General features: G+C 37.9%; 2 protein-coding genes across 3 annotated transcripts; one reads left to right on the forward strand and one right to left on the reverse strand.

Moving 5' to 3' along the window:
• The first annotated feature begins 1,371 nt into the window (after positions 1-1,371).
• Positions 1,372-5,307, forward strand: LOC136679374 (complexin-4-like). Its single transcript, XM_066657870.1, has 4 exons — positions 1,372-1,421; positions 3,674-3,952; positions 4,422-4,509; positions 5,073-5,307. Exons 2-4 carry the CDS (start codon positions 3,888-3,890, stop codon positions 5,298-5,300), a joined length of 381 nt encoding a protein of 126 aa, XP_066513967.1. The 5' UTR covers positions 1,372-1,421; positions 3,674-3,887; the 3' UTR covers positions 5,301-5,307.
• A 178-nt stretch (positions 5,308-5,485) lies between these two features.
• On the reverse strand, positions 5,486-15,984 carry LOC136679373 (mucosa-associated lymphoid tissue lymphoma translocation protein 1-like). 2 transcript variants are annotated; one of them, XM_066657868.1, is made up of 18 exons: positions 15,624-15,984; positions 15,206-15,421; positions 14,935-15,098; positions 14,381-14,502; positions 14,141-14,288; positions 13,269-13,447; positions 12,505-12,601; positions 12,151-12,198; positions 10,838-10,861; positions 10,714-10,737; positions 9,778-9,981; positions 9,076-9,253; positions 8,637-8,708; positions 8,403-8,530; positions 7,844-7,993; positions 7,432-7,586; positions 7,104-7,223; positions 5,486-6,634 (listed from the first exon to the last, which is right to left on the reverse strand). In XM_066657868.1, exons 2-18 carry the CDS (start codon positions 15,355-15,357, stop codon positions 6,179-6,181), a joined length of 2,421 nt encoding a protein of 806 aa, XP_066513965.1. In that variant the 5' UTR covers positions 15,358-15,421; positions 15,624-15,984; the 3' UTR covers positions 5,486-6,178. The 2 variants fall into 2 exon arrangements, with proteins under 2 accessions (XP_066513965.1, XP_066513966.1); XM_066657869.1 differs by lacking the exon at positions 12,151-12,198.
• Between the last annotated feature and the right edge of the window lie 866 nt (positions 15,985-16,850).

Below are 16,850 nucleotides of genomic sequence, written 5' to 3' on the forward strand. Positions count from 1 at the left end.
GCTCAGCCATAGCATTCAAATCCTGAGACACAGGATGGAGCCTTTTGTCTCCGCAGAGGGTGGAACAGTCTGGATGGTTCCTTTCATCTTAGGAACTGAGAAGTTGATGTCCATTTTACAGAAAATAATCTGAAATATGGACTCATCAGACTACAGCACACTGTATTTTGGGCCATGAGCTCATGTTCACAGAATGTAGTGTTTATATATATATATATATATATATATATATATATATATATATATTGTTTATTCTTGATGCAGCGAAGGGTATTCTGTAGTTTGTTGTCTTTCTCTTGTTACTCATGTATTCAGACATCACTCTCCAGGGACCCACTGCCCTGCAGCAGCACTTGATTCAGTTTTTTGGGTACATATGCGCTTAAGTGCTGGTTCAGGGGTGAGTAGAACCTTGTTACATTTACTCAAGTACTTATAATTAAAGTGATAATGTGTGATATATAATAACTCTTTTGCACCAGTTACCAGAGCTACCTGGGGGCCTTAATGGAATATCTGTGAAATCCTCTGGTCAAAATACCAAAAGCATCAAGCTCTATAGCATTATTCTCATCCTGTCCAGAATTAACTTAGCCAGCAGCAGTTCTTATATCGCTATTCTTGTCATGTCTAATTTAATCAGTTTAAATCCCTTCATTTTTACTCGCACATAAAGGAGTGTCTGATGCTGTGATTGGAGATGCTCAAATGAGCAGGCAGCATAATTATAATGATTCCCCTTATTTTGTTAGAAGTGAAGCAATATATACAAGTCATGTTTTCTAACTTAGAGCTGACCGTGTGTTCTTATTTTGCGATTTGTGGGTTAGTAAGGACTCCATATCCACAAATTAATGAGTCACTTCTGGACTAAGAATAAGAATATGCAGTCAACAGCATCCCGTGTCCACTGATGAAGGTCTAGAAAATGACCAACACAAACTGCGCAGCAACAGATGAGCTACTGTCTCTGAGTTTGCATCTACAAAGTGGACTAGGTTGGTGGGTCTAAATAAGTGGACAGTGAGTTTTAAAACTCAATAATATATCATAATATTCTGACTGTGCATAGTATTGCTGTTAGACAGCTGAAAAGATCTAAAATGAAAAATGTATACTATTACATTAACATTTTGTAATGAGTGGATCTGTCATGCCTTGGTCCTGTAATGGGTCTGTTTTCCCCACCATGTGCTCTTGCACATGGTTCTGTTTATTGTGGTTCCTGTCTCTGCCCTAGTCCCGCCTTAGCTCCACCTTCTCATCAGTAGCTCTATCTGTGTCTCCTTTGTAATCCTGCCCCCTCGTTATCAGTCTCAGGTGTCCTTGTGTGTATTTAAGTTACTCTGTCTCAGCCTTTCTTTGTTGGACATTCCTCTATCTAGTCTGTTTGGCTTGTCTGTTTCTCGTTCACATTATATGTGAGTCCTCTTTGTCTAGTCTGTTTCTCCTTCCCTGAGTGTGCTTGGTCGGTCTGTTTCTTCTTATTATTCCTTCCTTGTGCTTTGTGTACCTGTTTGGTCTCTCTCTAGTCTGTTAGCATTTCCCTGTCTCTAGTCAGTAATTCCCTATCCTGGTCTGTCGGTATTTGTCTCCCAGTCTAGGTTTATGTATCTTTCTCTCAAGTCTAGGTCTCTGTTTAGTGCTCCCTGTTCAGGTCTTTATTAAGCTCTCTGTAGGTTTAATCTCTTTCTATTAGTCCAGGTCTCTCTGTCTAGGTATTTTTTTTTTTTTTTAATCTAAGTTTCCTTTCTAGTTATCCAAGTCTCTCTGTTTTGTTATCTTTTGTTTAAATAAGTCTCGTGTTTATTGCATTTGTCTGCCCGGTCCTAACAATGTCCAGAGTGAGACGGAGGGGCAGAGGAAGCAGAAAGCAGCGTTTGAGTCTCCCCCCTCACTGGAGGACTACTCCCTCAGGTCCAGGGAAATTTGAGGGTTGGTGCTCTTGGCTTCAAACTTCAGGACAAAGGAAGTGAGGCTGATGGGGGCACATTTCCTGGGTATATTTGGTTCCTCATGTGTGTGCCCATCAGCCTTCCTAAACCCTCAACAGCTCCAACATGTGCCTAGTGAGCAGCCCAAGCCCCTGCCTCTGTGGACAAAGTTGCAGGGCCCCTTGCCTCTTGCCCCTTGCCCCTTACCCCATGGAGATGCTTGCAAGACTCACTGCCTCTCTGAATGCCCTTCAAAGGCGACACCTCGCCTCTGTTCCTGTGCCGGTGGTGTCCTCTGCTTCCTCTCTTCCTGTTCCTGTGCCAGCAGCTTTCACAGCTGCTCCTGTCCCTGTGAAAGCGGCATCTGCCTTTCCTGTGATGGCAGCGAACCATGCCACTTCTGCCGTCCCTGTGAAGGCGGCGAACCCTGCCACTTCTGTTCCTGTGGCTTCAGCCATCTCTTTTCGTGTCCCTAGATTTGGTCCTAGGGACTTTTGGGTCAATTCCTGGAGTTGTGCCCAGGCTGGCTTCTCAGACCTCACCACAGACTTTTGCAAGTCCTGGGCACTCCCCAGTAGTTGTTTTAGTCTCTGGCCATGTCCCAGCACGTGTCTGTTTGTTTCTGTCCTGGTCACTGTGTTTCAGTGTCTGTGAACATCCTGGTCTGTTCCCCTGGCAAGTCCTGTCCTGTCTCAAGTCCAGTTTCAGTCCAGTCTTGTCATCTGTCTCTGCTCCTGTCCAAATGAAAATAACCTACCAAACACAAATTTCTATATAAATATTTCTAGTAATATTAGAAATAACCAGACAGTGTGAATATACACACTGACATTCAGTGTTTAAACAAACACAACTTTATGAATTAAACACTGCATTTTGGGATTTTACATTTGTACTACACCTTGTGTAATATCAATTGCAGATTCTTGATAATCTTATAATTAAAAAAATAAAAATGCCATTGTACATATACCCTAAAACTCATGTTTCCACATATTCATCATATCACTTGTTATATTCGCATGACAAAAATTCCACAATGACATTTCTTCAGGATATGAATAGTCTGTTATATTGTGTCTTCAATGAGCCTTTCAGATTTTTGAGACACTCTGAAAATAGAGATAATGCCCAATGAATTTAACCAAACGCACAATTTCCCCACACAAACCTAACTAAAAAGGGAGCACTAGAAACGGAGTGCAGACTTCAGGACCCTTGTAAATATCAGCACCCTTCCATCTTCAAACTTCAGTGATTGTGTGAGAGCTGCAAAACAACATCAGAGACATCTCAGATTTAAAAAAAATAAAAAGTTTCACCATAGTTTTACCATAAGGTTTTGACTTAACACACATCCTGATGATGTTTTAATGTTGGAGAGATACGAGCAGGATGTTTGTGCCATGGTTTTATATAGAAAATAATTGACATTTTGTGTCGTATATATGGTGACTCCTGGTTCCTGTCTATAACACTGTAAAGAAATCTCAGTTTCACATTAAATAATTTAAAGATAATATAAAGATAATTTCACAATAAATCAATGTTCATATTTCAAACACTGAATCATTCCTTTAATTAGTAACCTGCGAATGGCCTAATGTAAAAGTCAGGGAATAACATGACTACAGGAACATATTTTCCCTCACTCTAAAACTGATTGTCACTTTTATCCTGATGGCAGTAAGTCCAGCTTATGAAGTTTGGCAAACCTGTTCTCTCTTTTTTTGGCCAAGGTCGTTGTCAGCGTGTCCTTAGTGATGCAACTCGTCTGCGGCTTGTCCTGCTGGAAAGCCTCGGTGGATTTAGTCAGCGAACAGACCAATCATGAGGCTGGGAGGAAGGTTCATTCACAAAAAAAGAGAAGAGAAGAGCAGGCTTTTGTAGGATGGCTCCTCAGTGGAGATTCATTGTGAGTTTCCTGCCGAAAAAGCAAGGCCTTCTGGCACCATGGCTAGAGATGGAATGTCACGAGAGGAGTATGAGGAGTACCAGAAACAACTGGTGGAGGAGAAGTAAGTACAACATTCTTAAGTAAAGCATGTGTGGCATATAAAGGGCTCTTTAGGAAGTCATTCAAGTCAAGAATCATTTAGAACGCTGAGTCTACAAGATGATGTCATCTTAGATTCCTTCCTTCTTTAGTTTCCCACATATATAAACATAATAAGCAAGTGCATAAATATACATGCTTAGTATATTTATACCTGCTTTCACTATTGATTTTTAAGATATAGATATTGGATGAAAACTACTCAGTAACTGAAATGTATGTTTACATTTACATGACTACATGCCTACTCGTTTAACTTTAATATAAATGGTAAATAGTGGCATAATGTACATGTGCAGCACATTTGGGCCTGTATGAAAACAGCTACTTGGTTTTGGAATGAAATATAACAGTTTAATAGACATTAATGTAATAAAATAATTTCTGGTGTCTCAGTCTTCTCTCCTGCTTTTCACTCCTTTCTTACAAAGAATGGAAAGAGATGCTGAGTTTGCAACAAAAAAAGCAGAAAGGGCCTGTTTGAGGTCCTGTCTAAGAGAAAAGTACCGTCTGCCAAAGGTGAGATTTTGTACTTGAATATAAGGTGGTTCCTCACAGTGCACATGATTAATTCTCTTTCACAGAACAGCACCAGAATAGCAACAGTTCAGAATGAGTGGTTATAGCCTATAGAGTTGCATTACGCCAAGAGATTAGAGCACAGCAACAGAATTAAGGGCTTTAAATGACCGTAAATGACCGACAGAGTCTAGTCCATCTGTCACTGCTGTGGGTTAAAGCAGCACAAACTCTGTACACAATGGAAAACCCAAGCAGGTTGTTTACAATAAGTGCAAATTTAACATAATATTGGTTAGAAACTGAATTAAAAGTGTAACTATTGTTTGTTGAAAAATATACACACATTCCAAAATAATCTAAATGTATTTGGCCATAATACATGGAGGCCCTAGAAACATGGATGACCCAAACGACTACATTAAACACCACTTTCAATGTTGAAGGACTGGAATAATAACAAATAAAATGAGTGATTGAACCCTAATTAATATGAAACAAATATTACAAATTGCATAACATGCAAACGGGTTGTCATTTCCTTTATTTTTGACTTGTTATAGAGTGAGCAGGATGAGATCATGATTCAGCAGGCAGGAGACGACATCGATGTGCCAGAGGAACTGGTAAAGATGGTGGATGAAAATGCTCCACAAGAAGATGAAAATCAGTCCATACTGGATCAAATGCAGAATATTCAAAATATGAACATGGATCAGATCAAAGAGAAAGCGCAGGCCACTCTGGTGGAGATGAAATCCAAGGCTGAGGAAAAGTGCACTGTTATGTAAAGGGCCAATGATTACAATAAAGAACTCAGGTACTTATTTTGGAGGTAAATAATATACTGCAGTTTGATAAATATATAGATTATACAGTTTTCAGCAGTCTACTCATACGCAATTTTGATTTTGGAGAACTGCATATAGAATCATTATTAGTGGTGGTAGTATTGACTGGCAAGCATGTTACAGGAGAACGGTGGCCTAGAATTTAGATATAATATCTGAATTCTTTTTTTAAAAATTTAAAAATTGCTGCTTCACATTTTTCCTTAAAAGTCTATGTTGATTAATATATTAAATTGCATATTAATATTAAATATGTTTTATTTTCTGAGTACTGACTACACCAACACTGGTGGTAGTATGACAACTAGCTAAATTACTTTAAGGTGAACAAAGGTATGACTGAGAGAAGACTGAGCAAATGGGATTAAATGCCTGGGTGGTGTGAGAACTTTGTTACAGGGTGGAAAATTAGAGCTACATCTGTGAGAACTGTAAGACCCTGACAATTACAGATAATAAACAATGTTCAATTATAAAAAGGATAAGTATTCTGTGCAAAATCCATTCATAAACAAATTTTTAAAAATTATCTGAATAATGTAAATTATATCTAAATTCATGAATGAAATTATCTCAATCTTTTCTAAAGAACCTAATATTTTCCCAAATATTGACTGATGGTGTTCCCTAACTTCGCACATTTTTTTCCAAAATGTTCAATAATCACTGTTGTGCATTAAAAAAAGTGCAGAAGTATATTCCCTGTAGAGGTTGTGTGATTTTTTTCCACATACAACAATCTAATTAATACCCATTTCATCTAGGTTTGTCCAAAGTTGTGCATATGACCATATCTGTCCCAGTGCCTGTATTGATGTTCAAGGCAGGTTATATAGATGCAGGCTATTCATGAATTTATTCTGCACATCTTCAATATCATCCGTGGTTTCAATGGGCACACTGGGTAAGGGCCTGTAGGGTGAATAAGGGCTCTCTTCATAATGATACTCGTAATCTCCGTGTAGAGTGTTCCCGAAACCCCCCACAGCTCCATGCAGAGGCTCATAGACATTGAGGTAGGGGTTGCTGTGCGGTGGCTGCAGAAAAGGAATCTGCTGAAGCAGCAGCCTCTCAGCTCCTGGGCTGGGGCTAGGGCTGCTGCAGGGGCTATGAGGCATGAGGCAAGTCTGCTGGCAGCTGTTTCTCCTGGTGGGCCGGTGTAGATCCAGCTTGGCTATAAGAGGCTTCCCAATATCCACCTCCTTGGTCCACTGGACCTGCTCTTCCAGAGATGTAAATTCAGCCTGCAGACAGACAGTGAAAACCAGATTCTCCTGTGGAGTGGAGAAGGTGAATGAGAAACAGCAGTCTAGAGAATGAATACATAGTTTTTGTTCTTATTTAATTTCTGGATTTGCATTTGCAAATTCTGTATATATTTATACTTGTACTAGAATAGTTAATTGAGGTTCTGGTAAAATTTGATATTTGAAGTTGCACTGAATCACTTCCTAATGAACAAACTGAAGTCTACATTTTGCATCCTTTTCTATTATTACGTTTGAGCCTGTTTTCACAGTAGCAACAATCTACTGAAGTCATACTAAAAGGCCATTACTAATGTTAATAAATAGGACGCTGTAAAGATAGACTCAGACAAAATATAACCTTAATTGGCCGGTATAGTGTTCCTCTACACGTCTGAATCTGGCATCCTCTACATCTCACCCTTAAGCACTACCAAAATAACCAGAATGAATCATTTTCATCTTCAGGCCTAATACATGAGTATTAGAGTCCTACTTTGAGTTTCTGTAGAGAGCTGAGTCTTGTGTAGAGGCAGTGCTGGGGTAGGCTGCCTGAGAGCAAGTAGCTCCCTGTCTCTTCCGGAGTCTCTTTATTCATCACTTTAGGGTCCAGATCCTGCAGGAACAGGTCAACAGAAAATCTTAAATCTGTCCATTCTAAACAAGAATGAATACACCTCCGGTCATATGCAAATGTTTTAGTATTTACTGTTCCTCAAAGCACTGACAGAAATTAAGGGAAAAAAAGGAGGACTAGTTTTGAAAAGACTTCTTTAAACATAACTTGGCAATAATGATTAAAAATAGCATCTTTAGAGACTTACAGAGAGGTTGATGAGATGAGCTTGGCAGGTAGACATTTCCTCTGGCTTCTTCACAATGTTAGTGTAAATGATCAGAACATTGGAGAACTCTGCCGCAAAGCCCATCTTTATCTGCACGCCACAGTCAAAGTCCAGAGTCATGCTTTCTGGCAGCTCTGGAACACAATTAATAACCAAAAGTTTCATCATTCTATGTAATGCGTTACAAATTTGCACACAGAAATGATTTTCAATAACATGACTATGTGAGAAACAGCATTTAAAAACTACTGGAGGCACAATGCATAGAACACTTTAGTTTTTTCTTGTTCCCAAAACACCTAATCGAGCATTAATACGCCCTTGAAAAACCTAAAGTATATTTGGAAACCCTGTTCAACTAAAATGTTTTCCTTAAGGGTATTAGCATTACCATGTGCTTTAGCCCAAAGCAGGTTGTGTGCCTGGGCCACGTCGGAACAGTCTCCAGGCAAGATGGGATCGGTCAGGGAGCGCCTCTCTGATAAACTGCTGCGGATCTCAAGAGCCTGCTTCCCTTTAGTAGGATCAAACTGGCCCATATCTACAACATGACATAACACAGAACAAGAAGATTAAAGTATGAGTGTTCATGGTTGTGCAGTTCACCCAACTCTTCGTAGTATTACAACATATCATCTAATGGCAACAAGATACTTGCTTATAATTTTGTGATAATATGCTTTAGCATGAGAAAATATTGTAGCTAATCCAACACCACTAACGAATCAATATATGGATGAAGGTCTTTCTTTATCAGTGAGGGTATTATTAGCTTGTATGTGCCTGTAAGTTGCTAATCCCAAATTAAAATGTTCGTCTGCATTTTGTTTTAAATTTTTTTATTTTTTAGATCTTTTCAGCACAGCAAATTTTCTTTAAATTTGCAAACATTTTGCAAATCTTCTGCTAAAGTTTAGAAACACACTGAAGATAAGACGAGCTCACCACACCTTCTGCCACTCTGTCCAGCAGCACAGTAATCTTTTCATCCTCCAGGAGGCGCCCTTTCAGAAACTTGATGAATACACCATTGGTGAGTCCACTGGAGCTCAATTCAAAAGCTTCAGCATCTTGACAGCTTAAAAAAGACCGTGACCGAATTATTTGGAAGGTTACATATATTGTTATTGATCGTGTGCAAAAGATATATGTATGAAATTAAAGTTTTTAACCATAGCACTTACGTGGCGTATCCGAACACAATGTTGGCTGTGACTTTAAGCATGACATTTCGCATGTCCTTATCATGAAAATTTCTGAAAAATAAAAACATTGATAAGAAAATGCATATAGTAAATGGGTAAAAGGTAAAACATGTACATTTCCATGTAAAAATAAGTGTGAATTAATTAAGTTTTTTTTCTTTTGATATTTTTTCACTTTAACAAAATATGCACTTGAAACATTTGCTTACGACTAAACTATGGAAAGTCCTTAGATGTGATTCATAGTTCCCGTCACCTTTTACGATCTGATTATACTGACCACAAATAAATAAACTGAGAGGGCTAGATGAACTAGTCTATAGGTCTAAAAATATATTTTGAACTGTCCCAAATAGAGCACATGTATGTCTTTAAATCTAGCAGCTTTTAAAGACTAAATATGTTTTTCTGAGCGTACCTTTTCCTACACATATCAAGCAGAAAGACGTTGAGGCCAGTCTCTTTTTCCTGCATCAGTTTCAGAATACTCTGCACACATAAGCAATTAGCCGAGCGGTAGGGGTTTGGAGCATCTACCGGCACCATGAAGCTGTTACCAAAGTTCTCATACCCATGACCAGCATAGTACAACAAGCCTATAGAGAGGAACATATTTCCACAGTCAGAAAAATTGAGTAAACAGAGGAAGGTATGTGAGCAATCTCATAAACATACATAAACATTTTGGTGCTAGGAGTGGACAATATGGCAACAAAAAATTTGCAAATGAATCAATTAAAACAAATATCAAAATAAGGTATGCATAATATAGGGTTGGGCAGCTTAAAATTATAATTACTCCTGAGGTTGTTTGCAGAGCAGAGTTTAATTGCTCATGTTTCTGTCTTACTGCGAGGAAATAAAACAGAAGGTAGCATCTCTGTTGCAGTGTTTTTGACTCACTGCAGTTATAATCTGCTTGTTACATTTCGTTAATTTATTGGATAGACATGGAACATTAATTTGTTACATTTTTATATCGTTTTCAAAAACAGGAAACTTTTGCCAGTATCAAGATATACAGCATTTAACATCTAACTCTAATGCTATGTGGTGTAATTTATCATGATAACATATCACATAGCCCTTCTGAGTTCTCCCTTATATAAACCTTCATTACCATAAACGCCTTTGTGCAACAGAGAGAGAAATTCCTCCACTGCATTGCGCATCTCTGACTCAGTCAGGTCCAGCAGTGAGACCACTTTAAAGTTCAGCTGCCGAAGTAGATTTGTGAGGTCATACACGTCCACCATAGGTGCCTTCAGCTGAGGATGGTTCTGATACGACATGTTCCCAATGAGGAGGGCCACTTTGTCTGTAGCTGTGGGGATATTATGGTATTAAAACATAAACATGCTAAAAGATTATTTTTCATTAAGGCAAAGCCAAAGTTTTCACTGAAGCAAATCACCAATTCTATGAACCACAAAGAAAGTTCAGTTCCTCTACTGTCCCCAAGAGGAAATTTGTTTTGCAGCCAGGTACACTAAACTTATGATTACTTTCCAATGAACAATGTGTCTCCATTTTGGTAGATTTTTCATTTACTAAATTAGTTGAACACAGCAGCGGTCCTTCACACTGTGTGAAAATCTCATGATGAAATGGACCAATAGAAATTACTTTAAAATTTGGAAAAAAATATTTTTACATTGACTTCCACTGAAAATAAAAAATAGTGTTTTTTCTTCTCTGGTAAATTTACTACTTTGAAGATACATGATTTAATTGGACTGTGGAAATATACAAAAGTAAAAACACACAAACAACATCCCCAGGCAGAAAAAAGTGTGCAAAAAATATGTATTTCATAAATGTAATAACCCTTTAACCTTAGGTTTAAAAAATAGATTACATCTATTGTTGTTAACCACTGGAAACCTAAATCTAAATGTGTGTGTTAACAGAATATTTAGCCTGGTAAATGTCAGTGAATAACTTATAAGGCAGGCCTATAAGATACATTGTATTAAAAAGTTATACATTATTTTGAAATGCAAATGTCACAAACGTAGAACTATAGTTTTGAGTGTTGCTTTTATACATTACTCACCATAAGGCTTTTCCAGACTGTTAACTGAAAAGGAAACCCACAGAACCACAATTACCAAGAACATTAAAGACTAAAAAAAACACTTGAGGAACACAAATGTATGTTTAGGGGAGAAAACACTTACTCTGTCCAAAGGCAAGAAAGTCATCTGGCAAAACAAGAAATATGAATGAAAAATCTGAAATGACTACACAATTCTTTAAAATGTAAAGCAAAGGATGTCATTGGACAGAACTGAGAGAAAGACATGATTGGTACCTGTAATTTAGTAGAAGACCACACAAACAAGGCCACACAAATCTGAATACTTGTTTATGACAAATGCCTACTCCATAGATAAAAATATGAATGCACAAACAGACACAAGCTCACAGCTCTACTGACCATGAAGGAGCACTTTATAGTTCTACAATTACAGACGATAGTTCATCTGTTGCTTTGTTTGTCCCCTTTCACCCTTTCTTTCAATCGTCTGGACCTCCACAGAGCAAGTATGAAATGGGTGGTGCATCATTCTCTGTAGTGACACTGATGTGGTGATGGTGTGTTATTGTGTATTGCACTGATATGAGTGGATCAGACACAGCTGTGCTACTAAGGTTTATAAACACTGACAGCAAATGTACTGGCACAATACACAGCAACTCTTATGAGAGTCCTGACCACTGAGGAACATGGTGAAATGGGGCTAACAATGTAAGCTACAGGGGGACTAGAGTCTGTAGTTGTCTGTAGAGCACTACAAAGTGCTCCTGTATGGTCAATGAAACTGAGAGAATGGATAGTGAGTGTAGAAACCAGGAAGTGGTTGTAATGTTAAGGAGTGGTTAAAAATACCTGAAGGTGATCTATCATATGTTTTGGAGCAAAACACTTCATATATTATGCACCAGCTCATGCATCAAATGTCTGTTTATAAATCCAAACCACACTGCTACAGGTGACCAATGGATTTCTACCTACATTTTGTAACTACAAATTACAAATTCCCAAAAGTAAAAATGTATAAATATTGTTAAACAAGTATCACATTTGCACTACCTTTTAGTTAAGAGTTAATACAATATAAAAAATAATAATTAACTAAATTGTGTGAACATAAAGAAAGAACCATATTCCAGCATAAATTGTAGCAAGCACACCATGTCTTTTAGTACATGCACAAATGAGAGTATCTCACCACCATATCCTGTTTTGCAGTAACTCAGATCTACAGTGTGGTCTTACAGTTACCTCCTTTGAGGCAGTCAGCAAAACGCTACGTAAGATTTATGATGAGCAGGTGAAAACCAGTGTAAAATAGGGAAACCATGTATGTTTAAAGCACGTATTAAGAAGACGTTGATTCAAATTTGGATGCATATAGTGATTATCTGAAAGTCAAAGCCCAAAGTTCCCAGATCAGCAAGAAGAAGGGCACTGTGTCTTAGTGAATACCTTCAGAACATTCTGTTGCCCCTGAAAACTTGAAGGATGTCCTTGGCCCTTTTGTTTCAAATTGAGAACAGTTACCTTAAAGCTGAACTCTATATACAGTACAATTATACAAAAGGTACAGCTGTATGATAGCACACATTGTCTTCTGTACAACACTTTGAATAATTTATGTTGAACTGTGTTTTCCCTGAAATTATTTGAATTAATTTGATGAATTTAATGTGTATTAGTTTCCACTTTAATTTCAACAATATACATCAAAACAATTGGTGCCAAAACTTGTGTCAAGTTTAATTTGCGTTTATATCAAGTACATTGTGTATTTTGTGCCATGGAAAAAGGCAGCTTACATACCTACGAGTATGGCAACTTCATTACTCCACGTTCGCTCATTGTTGCAGGAAATTTCACAGCGATATCTTCCCTGGTGCTCCAGCGACACATATGAGATCTAATTTAACCAAAAAAAGTTCAGTCTTGTTAACACCTTACTCTTAAAGATAGACATCACTTGATGCTAAAAGGAGTGTTCAAATCAAATCTAATTTATTTGTATAGCACTTTTTACAACTGACTTTGTCACAAAGCAGCTTCACAGGACAGATCACTAAGCAGAAGCTGGTGACATGAGGATATTATATCATTATGTGTTATATATTATAAATATCATCATCTCACATCTTAGTTCTAAAAAAATCCTGAACATAATCTAGTAGCAGATCTGTTACTAGTAGCATAAATGGCCAGGACCCTACAGCAGTGGATCTATTACAACTTCATTAAACTTAGGAATAGTTGGCCATGCAGATCATAAGCATGAGGGTTACAAACAATAACATATAGTACAATAACACTAATCATATTCAATTAGCAAGAGGCTTGAATTTTAACATGGGGTTAAGATTTTGCCCTAACTTCTGGCTGTGTGATTGTTTGTATATTGATGATGCTGGAAAACCAAATTAGGATAAGTGGTGCTGATTTCTGGATGTTGTACTGTGTAATATTTGAAATGCTGAATTAAACTTGTACTCATTTTGCTACAGTGTGGTGCATTGTGTCTGTTGCAGCTTAAGAACTTTAAACCACCACTCTGTATTCTCTGTTCCTTCTCTTACAGTGAACTTCCTCTTGGTGGCATTCTTGAGAGGAACCCCGTTTCTGTACCACTGGAAGTGGGGCAGAGGTTTTCCCACAGCTCCACATTCCAGATACAGAGCATCTCCCACTACCAGTGACTGAGGTTTAGGCTGAATTACAACCCTCAGCCGTCCCTCGGAAGGAAGAGACATCAACCCTGTGTAGCATGAAAAAATGAAACAGTCATTTTGAAACAGTGACAATCTGATTAACATGCTCTGCATCTGCACCAATATTAGTCTTAATAAATGGACCAGAGGTCAATCAGATATGATCAGTCAACATATGATAATGTTTATTGGCTGTGGTCATTATAAAGTTGTAAAAAAAATCTAAAACAGCTTTAACAATACATAGTCATAAAAATGAGTATTATCCTTTTTATTATAGAGCATTAGCCTTTAATATGCATTTAAGTACACTCCCCTTAACTTCCTTATATTTTAATTCTTATATTTCATATATTATCACATATATATGCACTAATATATGCACTAATTTCATATATTATGCACTTATATATCACAGTACAAATCACTCCAAAACACTAACTTTAAAGGAAAGGGGAAAAAAGCTTCTTAACTTTCAAAGTGTAAAGATTGTATTAAGTAATTTTGGAGCATTTTGAACACAAGGTGAAGGACAGTTGTTCACTTGATATGATGTAGTACACTAAAAAAATGATGATTATTTATTAAATATCATCTACTTAAAATCATTTAGTAACTACAATGAAACTAACATGCATGTAATTAACAGGTGAGGAACCCAACTGTGGCCCAAATATAGACCCTTTGACCTTAAAGTTTGCAAACACACCCTTTCTAAGCAAAGTAAAGAAATGTCTCACCATATGATGGTATAACATCAAGGACATCCACCTGTGCCCACTGGCTAAAATCAAATGATTCACCACAGTTCACTCTACAGATATAGAATCCAGCATCTTGGAGCTGGACAGGACTCAGAAGAAGGTCTGGAGAAAAACTGCCAGGAACCTGAGGGAGAGCACTAAACTGGTAAATTTACAATCTGATTAAAAATGAATGGTTTATAGTAAATATGACCAAAACAGTCCACAGAAACCTACCTCTTCTTTTGCTTTGAACCACTGGTATTGTACAGTAGAGGTTCCAGCAGCGTAGCAGCTGAGTCGAACACTGTGACCAGCAATTACTGCCACTGACTGAGGCTGGACCAGGATCTGAATCCCTATTAATGACAATTGAAGAAAAAACAGCTGTTCTCCTGTGCCTTTGAGTAGCGCTGCACTTAGATTGAATTAAAAATGTAGATGTAATTATTTTATTTCTAGTACCATTTTAATAACTGTCCTTTTTTATAAATCTTTTATTGCCTTTTATTTTCTTTTAAATTTTACTGAATAGCTTTTAATCATTTGTATTTTTTAATTGTTTTTTTCTTTTACTCTTTAAATTCTACTGTAATTTTTCTGTATCGCTCTGTAAAGCACTTTGAATTGGCATTGTGTACGAAAGGTGCTCTTTAAATAAACTTGCCTTGCCTTTATGACAAAATATGAGATATAATGTTTTTTTCCAGGACTTTACCTCATTCAGCTGTTTAAAAAATGTATCTCACAACATCAACTGCTAATGTGTCAAACCAGGGACAGCAGTCTACCTGATTTAAGGCACTGAATGGCTTCAGTGTGTCCCATTATCTTCAGAAACTCAAGCAGATTCGACAAGGTACAGCCACGATCTCCCATCAGCCTCAGCAGAGTCCGAGAGGGACTGCCTTCCACCTCCAACACCTTCAGAGAGCACATCTCCATATCGTCCAAACTGAGAGAGAGAAAGAGAGAATGAATGATTTAAATTCAAATGTCTAACACTGATTTAAAACCTGCCAGCACCATGTGGTTGAAACATTGGTCAGTATGAGATTTTACCTCACTTTAAAGCGCCGGTCAGTGTTGACAGTCTCTCCGAGTTTTCTCCATCCTTTATTGTTGGCCTTGTCCAGACACTCACAGAGTCTTCTGAGCACAGACTCCTTCAGAAAATTAATGTTTAGGGAGCTGTCGTGCGAGTCCTGAGACATAGTGTGGACTATGATGAATGTAGGTCAGTCTGGTAGAAAGCTTTTCCCAGGAGGAGTCGTTTACCTGCGGAACAGTCACGGTTAGCCACTCTACAAAAAAAGGCACCTAGACCATGTTCTAGTCTCTCTGAAACAACTACGAGAAGTTGTTGGGCTTATTTTGAAGCTAGAGAGGGAATGTATTAAAAGTTAAATGAAGAAATCCGAGTTCAGCTCAAACCCCCCTTCAGGGAGATTTTGAACAGACTCTAGATGAAAGCTCTTACCTCTGAGCTAATCACAGAAGCAGAAGCAAACGCCAAGTCGAGACATTGTTGTAGTTTACTCGCGCAGGCAGATGCGGGGAAATCCACCTCATCTCACAACATGTCTACGTCTCACACTTCACTTCCTGATGTATTTGTGTGTGCGCGCGCCCAACGAAGGTGTGCTATTCTGAGACTTTTGTACTTGTATCGCTATCCTTGTGAGGACATGATATCTTGTTGGAAAACGAGGGGTTTTTGTTGGCCCTCGCTTGACAACACAGTGTTCCCATTACAGACTGAAAAAAACGAGAGAACATTTTGGTTTAGGTGAGGTATTATTCGGCTGCTGAAATGTGTAAATGTAAGTTCTCAGAAGAACGATGAGAGACTGTGTGTGTATGTGTTGTTATGACAGTACATTTATAACAAAAGTCACTGCTCTCTTCCCCAAACAACTTCCTGCCAAATAGGAATCACAGGCACTAATCAAACAAACAGTGGAGCGTCTTTTGTCTGGAGGTTTTTGTTTTCCACCCGTCTTCAGAAAAGCCCCGCCCCATGTGATACGATTGGATGTTTCTGTCATTACAGGTATTAGTTGATAGTTAATAGTTGAGGGAAACTACTTTTTATGAAAACTTTAAGACTGGTTGCCTTTTTCCTAAATTTACTGATAATCACCGTGGTGACCTGGACTTGCAATTGCAACTTATTTTTAAGAAATTATTACAAATATATATTAAAATAATAAATTGTCTCTCATGATTTCAGTGGGATCACCCATTTTTAAATGGGTCTTTTAATGTGTCCAATTGTTAAAGGCTAAGCACCACTTAATGGACCTCCATGAATATTTCACTGACATATATAAGTATGAATTAAAATGAAAATAGCAGCTTAATTTGCATTAAAACTGACAATTTTATTAAATTGACGGAAAAACCCGAGCTCGCTACGGAAATGTTTGAACGCAACCGTGACGTCACTGGTGGACAACGTATACAGAGGCTCTTGAACACCTTTCGTTGGTTCCTTACATGCCCATATTGTTGGAAAAGCGCCAGTGAAATGAGCTACAGATAACGGAGTGAGCGGATGGTCCTTTCCAAAGTGCCCGTTTAAAGTTGACAAATTTAGTTCATTTTCTGGATATTTTGGGATCTTTGGGCCATTTGTGCACAGATGTCCCACTGTACATTGAATTATTGCAGCCGAAAACAACAAACCTTTTCGTCATTTTGTATT

The sequence above is a fragment of the Hoplias malabaricus genome, chromosome Y, assembly GCF_029633855.1.
Source record: "Hoplias malabaricus isolate fHopMal1 chromosome Y, fHopMal1.hap1, whole genome shotgun sequence".
Taxonomy (NCBI): domain Eukaryota; kingdom Metazoa; phylum Chordata; class Actinopteri; order Characiformes; family Erythrinidae; genus Hoplias; species Hoplias malabaricus.